The sequence below is a fragment of the Sorex araneus genome, chromosome 1, assembly GCF_027595985.1.
Source record: "Sorex araneus isolate mSorAra2 chromosome 1, mSorAra2.pri, whole genome shotgun sequence".
Lineage (NCBI taxonomy): Eukaryota > Metazoa > Chordata > Mammalia > Eulipotyphla > Soricidae > Sorex > Sorex araneus.
The window spans coordinates 241,783,900-241,796,639 of record NC_073302.1 but is presented as its reverse complement, the minus strand read 5'-3'; the positions used below and the strand labels follow the sequence as shown (position 1 = coordinate 241,796,639).

At 46.5% G+C, this 12,740-nt stretch overlaps 1 protein-coding gene and 1 pseudogene across 1 annotated transcript in view; both read left to right on the top strand.

Moving 5' to 3' along the window:
• The first annotated feature begins 6,416 nt into the window (after window positions 1–6,416).
• LOC129401212 (U4 spliceosomal RNA) lies at window positions 6,417–6,546 on the top strand (annotated as a pseudogene).
• Window positions 6,547–7,107: 561 nt separating this feature from the next.
• The window catches only part of GTF3A (general transcription factor IIIA), a 21,665-nt gene continuing 16,032 nt past the window's right edge, over window positions 7,108–12,740 (top strand). Inside the window, exon 1 of the mRNA XM_055127358.1 lies at window positions 7,108–7,134. Coding sequence (XP_054983333.1) covers window positions 7,108–7,134 — 27 coding nt within the window. The remainder of the gene's footprint in view (window positions 7,135–12,740) is intronic.

The window sequence follows — 12,740 nt, the reverse complement described above, 5'->3', positions numbered from 1 at the left end:
TCTTAATTTACAGCTCCCTACACTCAAGGATATCCTGGAGCTGCTGATTCAGACTCTTCCAGAATCCCCAGAAATCTTCTCAGTTACTTATTAAGCAGAACCATTATTGGGGCATGAGAGATAATACAGGGAGGTAAGACACTTGTCTTACATGAGGCCAACCTGGTTATATCCTGGGCACCACATGGTCACTTCCCCCTCAGCACTGCCAGGAGTGACCCCCATGAGTAATCCTCAAGCTCTGCTGGGTATAGCCTCCACCCTCCAAAAGAAACAGCCATTATTAATCATTAACTTATGTCTGAGGTAAAGGAAATCATACTAAAAATGAAAATTTCCTAATTTTTCTGTTACTACCATTTTCTCTTTTATGAGAGAAAAATTAATTTTTTTTAATTTTTAGATCACACCCGGCAATGCACAGGGGTCACTCCAGGCTCTGCACTCAGGAATTACCCCTGGCGATGCTCAGGGGACCATATGGGATGCTGGGAATCAAACCCTGGTCAGCTGCATGCAAGGCAAACACCCTACCCGCTATACTATTGCTCCAGCCCTTCTCTTATCAGTTCTTGAGGTTATTTGGTTATTATAGTATATTGTTATATGTACCATACTACATACTATGTAATATTACACAGGATATATTATGGGGAAACTCCATATTCAGTTGAAGAGACTTCAGTAGGCAGACATTTGCTTTGGTGAGAGTATTTTCACCATAGAAATAAGCCAAATGCTACAAATTGGAAAACTGTGACTTATTTGATTGTTTTATTGTTTGTCTAGACCTAAGTAAGTATAGAGGAAATGTTAATAATTTGAACTTTAATGTGTGTCATGTTTACTGTTAAATTGTACATAGCAGAAAATTTGAAAAGATTGATTTAGTAAGAAATCCACTCATGGCTTTCAAGACGATCTCAGTCTTGATGCAGTCCCTGTTGTGGGACTCCAACTCTTAAGCAAAAAGATCAAATGACACTGGCATCAGAATCACATTTGCCTGTCAATTGCAACGATAGTTTGACCATGGACACAAGGTCTCTCTCAACCAAGGCAAAAGTGTTCTGTGAGAATCCATTGGTTGCATGGGAAATAGAGCCTAGAGTAAAAAATATTTTTATTTGCTAATTGTGTCCCATCTCCTACTTCAGTAACATTTACCATAGAGGTGTATATGAAGCCTTGTCCATGCCCACACACTGGGCCCCAACTGCTGTCTGCTGAAAACTAACAGCATGGCACCAACTATCCACTGGTCACAGTGATGTCACACTTCAGAGGCAGGGACTTGCAAAAATTGACAGCAACCCACACTGACAAGCAGAAAACTTTATTTACCAACCTCAATCCGGTTCCAAACAGCATAGAAAAGTGGCCCCTCAAATGTATAACAGTGTAGCACTGTAGCACTGTTGTCCCGTTGGTCATCGATTTTCTTGAGCGGGAACAAGTAACATCTCCATTGTGAGACTTATTGTTACTGTTTTTGGTATATCAAATATGCCATGAGTAGCTTGCCGGGATTTCTGAGAGGGATGGAGGAATCCAACCTGGGTCGGCCGCGTGCAAAGCAAATGCCCTACCTACTGTGCTATGTGGAGGCAAGGCATAACACTGTGCACATTTTATTTTATTTTTTAGTTTTTGGTGTTTAGGCCATACCCAGTGGTCCCTAGGGCTTAGTCCTGATGTTGTGCTTAGGGATCTCTTAGCAGATTCGGGGAACCTTATGTGGTGCTGGGTGTCAAACTTGGGTCAGCAACACAAGTGCCCTTCTTGCTGTGCTACCGCTCTGGTCCTTCCTGTGCACATTTTAGAGTTAGCAGGAGGACCTTGGGCAACTGCCATGTGAACCCCGGTGCATTTGTGGGTTAATGTGTAATCACTTGGAGAGTAGAGGCAGGTGCTAGAATACCGCACATGCAACCGTGGGCCTCATCAAATAGCTCACAAGGAAACTAAACAGACAGCTGAAAAAGCAATGCTGACATTAAGTTATCATTTTTGCATGTTTGCTTGGGGGCCGCACCCAGCAGGGCTCAAGAGACCCTTTCCAGTGCCAGGGATGAAACCAGCAGCTTATAGGACAAGCACCTTAACTCCCGTCCTACCTCCCTGGCCCTAAGTTAGAACTGAAAAGAAAAGCAATTGTTATAAAGGATGCACCCCCTTGTGGAAATCAAAGTGTCCCCACTCCAGATGGCAAGAATCCCGATGGGATAAGGGGTCAAGGGTGTAGCCAGACAGCTCGTGTGGACCTGAAGCAGAAGTCCAGTCCCCTGCTAATTTTAGTTCACAAAAAAGAACCTGATCTAATTTCTAATGACTCACTTTAAGGTCACAAATAATAATGAGGCATTAGTCATCTATCGAAGCGAAAGCGTCTGCAGCTGCCTGTTATGGGTATGTGAGGAGGAGGCTGGTCTATGTCCTCCCTCCCTGTGACAGAGACCTCTGGATCCTGTATCCTTGCAGATGTCTCACAGACCAGAGCTTTATCCCCACTCAGACTCAGGCACCCCATTCCTCTTGCTGAGTAAGGTCCTGGCTGACTGTTTCTAACGGGGCTGAGAACACCCTGGCTCTGCCAAGGCCAGTGTGGGGTAGTCTGGGCCGAGGCAGTGGCAGCTCTGTTAGCTCTGCAGCCCACACCGCTTCCGAGTTGATCTTTCTGGTTGCTTCTCCTGGTGTAGACAGCGTTGGCTCAGTGACGGGGCTGGCAGCCGGAAGTGGCCCAGCTGCCAGCAGGCCTCCCTCCACCTCGGCAGAGAGTTGATGGGGAGGTTAAAGGTTACCCTTTTGGAGAACACTAGTAAAACATTAATGACGGGTAAAGTTCCTTCTCTCCTGCCCCGTAAGTTAACAGGGTGATCCTGTTTGCGCTCTCAACTGAACTGTTGGCCAAAGGTCACTTGGAACCGGCCTTGTGAATGGCCTGCCTGGTTACCTCCTGCCACCTGGGCACGGCTGCCAGGGGAGGTGAACACCAGGAAGCCTCAGTGGGCAGCTGGAGAGGCCTCATGGTACTGAGAGACTCGGGAATCAAGTCTTCCTGTGAAGCCCCTCAGAGACAGGGGGTGAGCCTCTCCCTGGCCCTGCTCCTTGGCTCACAACACAGCAGGTATATCAAGGAATGACCCCACACAGTGACCAGGGCTGGAGTGTCCATCAGCCAAAACCAGTGCCTGGGGCTGGAGTGTTCATCAGTCGTGTCCAGTGCCTGAGGCTGGGGTGCCCATCATCTTCCAGGGCCAAGACTCTGATTTTATTCTGCATTTCAGCTCCCAAACTCTAGGATGACTTTGGACTGTGCTTCACATTCTTACCCTGTACTATGACATGCCCCTTTGCTCATTGTCTGCCTTCTAGTGTAGCCCACGAGGATGGCTACTGGGGGGGGGGGGGATATCACTACCTACTTACCTACTGAGTGTAAGGAGCAGTGCCTGACACAGAACGGGCATTCTCAAACAGATGGAGAGATCCTGCGGCCTGCTCACCACAGTCACCCATCACCTTCGTGGCTTATGGAATGAAGGGAGACAGGTAAAGTTCCATGGGGAGATGTGAATGTTCCAGGCACCCCTGATGTAGTGAAACAATCAGACCAGCAGAGTCAGCACATGCAAAGCCCACCCGTCCCGGCAGGGGAGTGGGCTCAGAGGCCTTCATGGGCTGAAGGCTGAGGCTGGACAGAGGCCCCCTTTCCCTGCTGGGCAAAGATCAGGCTGGCTGCAGGGAGGGGCTGGAGGTGGAGACTAGAGCAGCTCAAAGGAACAGGAAACACATTCTAGATTGTTCTAAGGACATGGAGGAAGTGGTTTTAATTTTTAAACTCAGACAGTGACTTTCTGTCTACCTGACTTCAAGAGGATTGCCAATTCACAGGTAGCAGATTATCCCTTACTCGGTTTGGGTATCACTTTGTGTCTGGAAACTTTTGTACCTCACAGAAGCACCTGTTTGTGGTCTGAAATGAGGAAAGGCTTTTCCGAGCTGTCCAGAGGGCCTCATTCTCCCAAGGCTGCTAACAATCCCTAAAAGCATGTGAAAAGTCCTGGGCACTCTCTTGGCAGAGAGTGAGAGTGAGTAAGTGAGTAAGAGAGAGAGAGAGAGAGAGAGAGAGAGAGAGAGAGAGAGAGAGAGAGAAATTGTATCATTGTCACTTTTGGACAAACAGATGCAGACAGGAATGACAGAATCACTAGGGACTGAGGTTTGTCCTCAGAGCAAAATTGTCTCCAGTGAAGCATGTCTGAGCTATTTGGACTGTTCTGTAGACATGGGGGATCATGGTGTCTGGGCAGATGGTCCGAACTCAACAGCTGCTGTTTGGCAGTCCTCGCTGTGAAAGTGCCCCCATGTTGATGACCAGGCCATGTATGGTCTCGGGGCTGCCATGTGCAATGATGGTCCTTTGTGTCTCAATTTATTGGCTGGGTTTGGGATTGGGGCCCACACCCAGCAGTGCTAAGGGCTTAGTCCTGCTTCTGCACTTAGGGATCACTCCTGGCAGAGCTGACAGGACCATGTGGGATGCTGAAAATTGGAGACAGGTCAGCCCTACCCGCTGTGCTATCTCTGGTTCTGCAAGTGCTGAACAGCTCAGCAAACTGACTTACTCCAAGGAGAGCCAGTGTGAATGCTCTGTGCCTCGGGCCATCTCTGACAGACTCCCTCAGTCTCCACAGACAGCGAGGCTGCCAGCTTCTGGCGTAGGACAGCACTCTGATGGATTTTTTATTTTCCAACAATAAAAATTTCCAACCACCTATGGGAGGCAAATAATAAATCTTTCAGGACAACGATTACCCAATTTGACTGTTGACTTTAATCAGATCACTAATGATCAAATTTGGATTTGATGAGGCGCCTATAAAGATAACCAAGGAGGGAAAGTAAGTGTGAGTGAAAACCTTTTCAGACAATAGCTGGCCTTACAACACGCCAATTACATTTTTATCAGGCAGTTAGGTTAATTACCTGTGGTAAATGTGTTAGCGGGGCAAGCACAGATCGCTGTAAACATTTGCTGCTGACTCCTTTAAAACGCTGTCTGACCGTATGGGAGGAATCCCGGCTACAATTTATACCTGCTGATGTCATATGAAAGCCCATAAAAGGTTCAGGCTGAACCTGCAAGTCTTCTTTCTACCACCAGATGGCTCTGCAGGTCTCTCGGAAGCTTCTTTGGGCTTCACAAATTTCTGAAGCAGTTACCTGGGGTAACAATGGACCTGCTGAAGTGGCCAGTTTGAAACAGACCACAGTCTCCCTTCCTTGGCCAGGGCAACCTTCTCCGTTCTTCCCTCTCACTAAAGCACACAGTACCCCTGGATTTCCAGGGTGCATGGCTAAGGCAGTTTCTGGAATTTGCCTCTGATAGGACTTCAATTTTATTCATTGCGGTGCTTAGAAATTCTATGTCTTTTCTTTCTCTCTCTAAATATAGATTCAGTTGCAGATACAAATATGAATTTTTGATTGTATGTTGAAGTACACCTGACAGTTGCACTCAGGGATCACTCCTGGTGGGACTCAGGCAACCATATGCGGTGCAGGGGAACAAACTCGGGCGGTCCACATGCAAAGCAAGCATCTTGCTTGCTGTATTATCTCCCTGGCCCCCAAATATAGATCCCCCACTTCTTCTTTTAGTGCCAGAGATTAAACCTGGTGCCTCACAGTTACCAGGCAAGTGCCCTACCATTGAGCTGCAGCCCCAGTCCTGTACTTGGAAATTCTAATGCTATTTAATGACAGGCAGGGGAGGTGGCCAATGTCCATCGCGTCCTGGGAACCACGTGCTGAGTCAGTGCTGACATCGTTTTTCAGCAGGGATGTGCATGTGACTTGAAATTCTCCCCCATGAGTCACGGTGGTCGAGCATCAAAAAATTTTCAGCATATAAACTTCCCCTGGCTATTTCTTTAGAAATAGCTTTTTAAAATTTCCAACTTACAAACTCCATCTGGCTATTTTTCTCCAGATGACCCCTATTACATATACCCAGACGAGTTTGACTCAAACCTTGTTTTCAGAGGAGGATATGAGCTGCATTTGTATTTGTGGGATGGAGGGGGGAGGGGTGGGGTGGTGGTGGTAGAGCATCTGCCAGTCATTTTTGCAGGAAGTCTAGTGATTTCTCATATTACCTCCAAAGCATCTTCTGTTTTGGTTTGGTTTGGTTTTGGATGGCCACACCTGGTGATGCTCAGGGATTACTCCTGGCCCTGCGGTCAGGGATCACGTTGGGCTTAGGGGAAATCACATGGGATGCGATGCCAGGCATTAAACCTGGGTCAGCTGCATTTAAGGCAAGTGCCCTACACACTGTACTATTGCTTTGACCCTCAGCACTTTCTTTTTCTACCATTGTAAGAGCCCCCAGCATAGTTTGGCTGGATTTCAGTTTTGCGCAGTAGCAGTATCGTAGCCAACGAGATTTATCTGAGGCTCGATTATTGCTAATTGAAAACTTTTCCCAATAGTTTGGCTGGATTTGGTTGCCCAGGTGCTTGCCATGCATGGCCTGTGCCCTTTGGATTCCTGGGTCTTCGCTTTCCAGAGCTCCAAGTCTTGTGACTACAATTTTCTTTTCTGTTCTTCTACGCCTCAGATATAATTTGCTTTCTTGTTTGGGGAAAAGTCTTTTCTGTTCATTTCTTCAGGTTTCGGAAGGAAACAACCATTGCTTATGTGGAATCTTTCAGAGGAGCTACAAAGCAAATTCTCTGCAACATCTCATTGTCTCCCTGCTCTCCTCCAACACACAGCCCTTTGGGGTCAGGAGCCTCATTTTTCAGATGAGAAAATTGGGATATGGAAGAGAAAGATGACTTTCTCCAGCCCACGTAGTTAGGAAGCGGGGGTGGAGCAAGAACCCACATGCAGTCGCATTCCATGTCCATCTTCTTTTCTCTAGAAGACAGAGGTGCTGGAATGGGAAGGACTTGTGAGAAGTCTATATGTGAAGCAGTTAGATGCCTGGATACACACACACACACACACACACACACACACACACACACACACACACCCCTTCACCAATCACCTCAGCGAAGTTGAGGCCCACCACCCCAGCCTTGTGTGATTACCAAGATGTACCACCTGACACTGACAGAAGAGGTAACTGCAGCTCCTGAGTGACAGGAGCTAAGGGGGGACATGACCCGCTGTGCAGGAAGAAGGAGAAAGGATCCACATGGAGATACAAGGTGAGGCATTGTAGCAGGCCCTGGGCCAGCTGGTCCACATGTGCTCCGGGGGTAATTGCCCCGAGAAAGTGTGACTGATAGAATAGCTGACAACCAGTGGAGGTCAGGTGAGTGACACGTATAGAGGATACAAGATGCCTGGTAAGTGGCAACTCCAACATTATTTATTTGTTTATTATTTTTGGTGTTTGGGCACATCTGGCAGTGCTCAGGGCTTATTTCTCATGATTCTGTACTCAGGATCACTTCTGACTGGTTCAGGGACCCTTATAGGGTTTGCCAGGGAATGAACTGGGGTCAGCAGGCAAACACCCTATCCACTGTACTATCTTTTCAGTGTCATAATTCCAAACTTTATTTAAAAAATTGGGGTGGAAAAGAAGTTTTGAAAGAAGAAAAGAGAACACAGTTTGCCACACAATCAGCTGTGAGTAGCAGTGATTGGATTGTAGCAGCATAAATGCCAAAGTTGGACCCAAGAGCCCTGGGCCACATGACTGCAGGGTCAGGAAGTGATTCTGACCACAGACTCTTGCTGCCTACAGACAGATTTGTTACCTGCTGCATATTAGCGAGGTCTGACCACTTGCTGAAGCATGACTCAGTTTATTTGTAAAGTAGAAATTCTGATAATTAATTGTAGAGGGAATTCTATGAATTATACATGTGAACGGCTTAGGATGCCTGCAATGCTGTTTCATAACCCTTTAGGAAACTGAGAAAAGAAGTAAATGTTGACTGGAGCCATAGCACAGTAGACAAGACTATTGCCTTGAGTGCGGCTGACCTGGGTTCAATCCCTGGTACCAGGAGAACCAGGAGTAAGTCCTGAGCAGAGCTGGGAGTACCCTTTCCCCCCTTCCCAAAATGATAAAACCCCCAATCTTTAACAAAAAAGGAAGGAAATGTATGGATATTAATCTTCATATTCTACTGGGGAAATCAATAGAGAAAGAGAATGAGGAGTTGGCACTAAGAAGGAAGTTGAAGAGAGTGGGGCTGGGGTCAAAGCATGTGTCTGGGATAATAAAACCTCTGGAAAAGGAGCCGCTTCTGTCCCCAGAAGCAGACCTGGGGGTTTGTGCCCAGAACTTGCCAAAGATGCTCCCTCCGAGGAAATGGGGCAGGGGGACTGGGGATGGAAGAGTGCAAAGCCCACAAGGGGCTGGACCATACACCATGCAGCAAGCAAGGGGTCTCGCTGGCCTCTCCCAGGCCTCTGGCTAAAGGCTGGGCACCTAGGCTCCTGGCCCTCACAGTGAGGGAGCCCTACAATTCCAGGCCTCCCCTTTGGGGTGAGCCCAGAGCATTGGCATCCAGAAGGCTGGGGAGAGCCTCCAGGAATAAAAGGATGAGGAAGGAACCTTTATGTACCTAATAACCGTAACATAGAGGTCAAGCCTCTTCGTCCATGTGTTGGGTCAGGCTCTTTCAGATTTGCAACACTTCCCATGTGGCAATAAACTCAATTTGCTCAAACTGTTGAAATAGTTCTGGAGGAGGAAGCATTTCTTTGGGGGATCTCTGACAGTGCCCAGGGCCCAGGCCCCCTTCCAGCAATTTCCCACCAACCAGGCCTGTGGTTCAGTGCTGGGGTCCGAGGATATGGCACTATGGGGTTGGTTATGTTGGGGTCCACCAGGGCTACCCAGTGGTGCTCAGGGACCTCCAGGGCTCTGTGGAGCCATGTTGTACCAGGGACTAAACCTGCATGCACCCTAACTCCCGTCTCGTCTCCCCACAGCCACAGATCTTGCATGCACTTTAACTTCTGGTCTGTCTCCCCAGATATACAGCACTGTTTGCACTCCTCCAGGTTCCCACAAAGCTCAGTGTGTACTTCCAGGCACAAAGCAGAGGAACCTCAGAGGGGTAGAGCTCTTTCTAGAGCCCCGTAGCCCCAAGGTGCAGATAGATGGCTCCACCCTCCTCCTCTTCAACATTGTTTCCGCAGACATTTTTCTTCCTTATCTACTGCCCTGCGATAGCACAGCGGGTAGGATGCTTGCCTTGCATGCGGCCGACCAAGGTTTGATTTCTCCGCCCCTCTCAGAGAGTCCGGCAAGCTACCAAGAGTATCTCACCTGCACGGCAGAGCCTGGCAAGCTACCCGTGGTCTATTCGATATGCCAAAAACAGTAACAAGTCTCACATAGAGATGTTACTAGTGCCCGCCTGAGCAAATCGATGAACAACGGGATGACAGTGACAGTGCTACAGTGATTAAAAACACCATGATTTACAAAGTTGTTCATTATACACTTGTTTCAAGCATTTAGTGTTCCAGTACCACCAGCGTGACCTTCCCAGCAATATTCCCAGTTTCCCTCTCAATCCCAACCTCCCCGCTTAGGCACACGACAAATTTACTTTATATTGCTTATTCCAACATAACTTTAAGAACTGGCAAATAAGATGATCAGAAAATAAATCAGTAAGAGCCAATTAGTGATGACTATGTAATTTTGACCTCTGTAAATAAGAAAATTAAAAATCACTTAATACTATATAAAATACATATTCTCATTTACATATATTAATGAGACTTGAATCTAAACTCTGGAATCTAAAATGTATTAAATTAAATTTTACTTATCTTATACTTGGATCTCATTATGGTAAATTCATGTCTTACCTGAAATTAATAAAACTTTTAAAGCAATTCTGTTAATATATTTTAAAGTTTACATGGTAAGGCCTACATTGTAAAATTTTCCCTTACACTTTATGTAAATACATCGTTTACAAAGTTATTAATGATGATTTATTAGAGGCATTCAATATTCCAGCACCAATCCCACCACCATTATATCTTGTACATCTTGCCTCCACCATCGTCTCCAATTTTCCCAATCAACCCTTAAGACTTCCCCCATAGCAGGCCCTCAATAATTTATTTTATACTGCTTGTTATCAATAATTAGTTCACAGAATGATCAAAACATATTTCCTTAGAAGAAGTTAGAAGAAAATTGAAGAAGTTAGAAGAAAATTGCTGTTTCTCACCATGGAGTCATTAAGTCCTTATATAAGAGATTACTAAAATGTTGTTATAGGTTAAGCCTTCCATGTTTATGTTTTGATAAGTGAAATGGGTTGCCTTCTACATTACATCCCACCCAATCTGGTATACTACTGCTGGTTTATCAGTGTTGTAGAGTTTGAGATGTTGTGTGGCCATGAATGTGGCCATGTGCTCCAGGAAGTCAGGAATTTTAAAAAATTTTTTGTTAAAGAATCACTATGATGTACAGTTACAAACTTATGAACTTTTGTGTTTGTATTTTACTCATACAGTGATCATTTACCCATCCCCATCCCTCCACCAGTGCCCGTTCACCTCCGCCAATGTTCCCAGTATCCCTCTCACCACCCCCACCCCAACTCCCACCACCCCACCCTGCCTCTGCGGCAGGGCATTTCCTTTTGTTCTCTCTCCTTTTGGGTGTTGTAGTTTGCAATAGAAGTATTGGGTGGCCTTCATGTTCGGTCTATAGTCTACTTTTAGTTCACATCTTCCAACCCGAATGGGTCCTCCCAACATCCTCTACGAGGTGTTCCCTTCTCTATCTAAGTTGTCTTTTCCCCCAGCATGTGAGGCCAGTTTCCAAGCTGTGGGGCAGACCTGATCCTTATTTCTACAGCTCTTGGGTGTTAGTCTCCCACTCTGTTATTTTATATTCCACAGATGAGTGCAACATTTCTATGTCTGTCTCTCTCTTTTGGAAGTCAGGAATTTTTAATGGGGTAATACAGCTGGAGTTAAGTGTTGGGGGGGGGTGCATGACTGCCAGTGTTTCTGTAAGTACAGGGAGATGGGGGAAGGTAGCCCAGTCCAAAACCATAAAATCCTGGAGATTTCATTCAAAATCTACATACCTGAATTTTTCAGTAGGTTAATTTCTGAGTAACACTCAGTCCCGAGGCAGTGGAGTCTGGCTGGGGTCATGTCAATGATTTTGTAGTGTGGGAGCAAGTGGCTGCCGGGGCTCTATTTGGGTGGGCAAGACCAGAGCCTGTCCCTCTCCGGGGTGCCCTGCAATTGTTGATCTCTTTTGAGGTTTATTTATGAGTCTCTGCATCATGGCTGGTAGATGAGCTTACATGGTGCCAGAGGTAGTTCCTCTCCTTGTATCTTATGCTGCCAGTCAGACCAACAGAGAAGCGTGCAAGTCCCCCAAAGTAGATTTTGTAATAAGACAGACTCAAGCAATAGTCTGATGGCTCCAAGAGGAACCAGACCTGCCTCACATGTAACACCTTAGCCCTGGGACATGAGCTGAAGATCCCAGGGCCCTGGTAGACTGGGCTGGGGATCCAGGCTCCCCTCTCTAGGAGAACCAGTTAGAAGGTCACTCCTGACATAGCTTCCTGTTCTTCAGCAGAACTCTGGATATATCTGTGTCCTTAGACTTGGAAATTTTTCAGTTTAGGGCTCCCCCAGATAAAGAATCTCCTGCATTTGTTCATCTGCCTCCAAATTTCCTCCCTCACTGATTAGTCCAAATATTTTGTGGATTCTTTTTATCTTCATTTATGGTTTTAGTTTTTAGCGAGAGCTTTTCCCTAGACAGTGCTCAGTGATACTAGGGACCACTCCCAGTGATACTCAGAATGGCACTAAAGTGTAGATTTCTGTAGGCTTCTTGATGGACTGGAATGGGATTGCAAGCTCTTCAGAGGGAGCTGACCCCCAAACTGTCATGCATGGGATGAAATGGCATTTGCAGATTTTATGGGATAGCAAAGATGAAGATGGGGGCAGGGTGGGGGTAGTAATGAAAACTCTGAGAGAATTCAATGAAAACTCTGAGAGAATTCAATGAGAAAGCGGAAGAGGGTATGAGGTGAGGCAGGGGAGAGCAATGTGGCAAACTTGGCATGGTGGGACAGAGTAAAAGTGATGAGAAGTGGGGCTGATATCACATGGTGACTCTGAAGCCTTGCCAAGGTTCTAAAGAGAAGGCCAAGGGGGCACCATGAGAATAGGAGGACAGAGAAAGGATTAATGAGATAGCACAGAGGATAAGGCATGTGCTTTGCATATGGCTGACCACGGAAGAAGGAAGGAGAAAGAGGGAGGGAGAAAGAAGGGGAGGGGGAGGAAGAGGAAAAGGAGGAGGAGGGAAAGAAAGAGGAGGAGGAGGAAAAAGAAGAGAAGGAGGAGGAGGAAGAGGTGGAAGAAGAGGAGGAGAGAAAGAGGAAAAAGAGAAAGAAGAAAAGGAGAAGGAAGAGGAGGAGGAGGAGGAGAAGGAGAAGGAGAAGAAGAAGAAGAAGAAGAAGAAGAAGAAGAAGAAGAAGAAGAAGAAGAAGAAGAAGAAGAAGAAGAAGAAGAAGAAGAGGAGGAGGAGGAGGAGGAGGAGGAGGAGGAGGAAGAGAGGGAAGAGGAGGAGGGAGAGGGGGAGGAGGAGGAGGAGGAAGAAGACAATGACAACAAAGAAGAAGAAAGAAGAGGTATGAGACCTAAATGCAGGACACAATTGGAGATCAGGTGACACGATAATAACTGAACTGAGA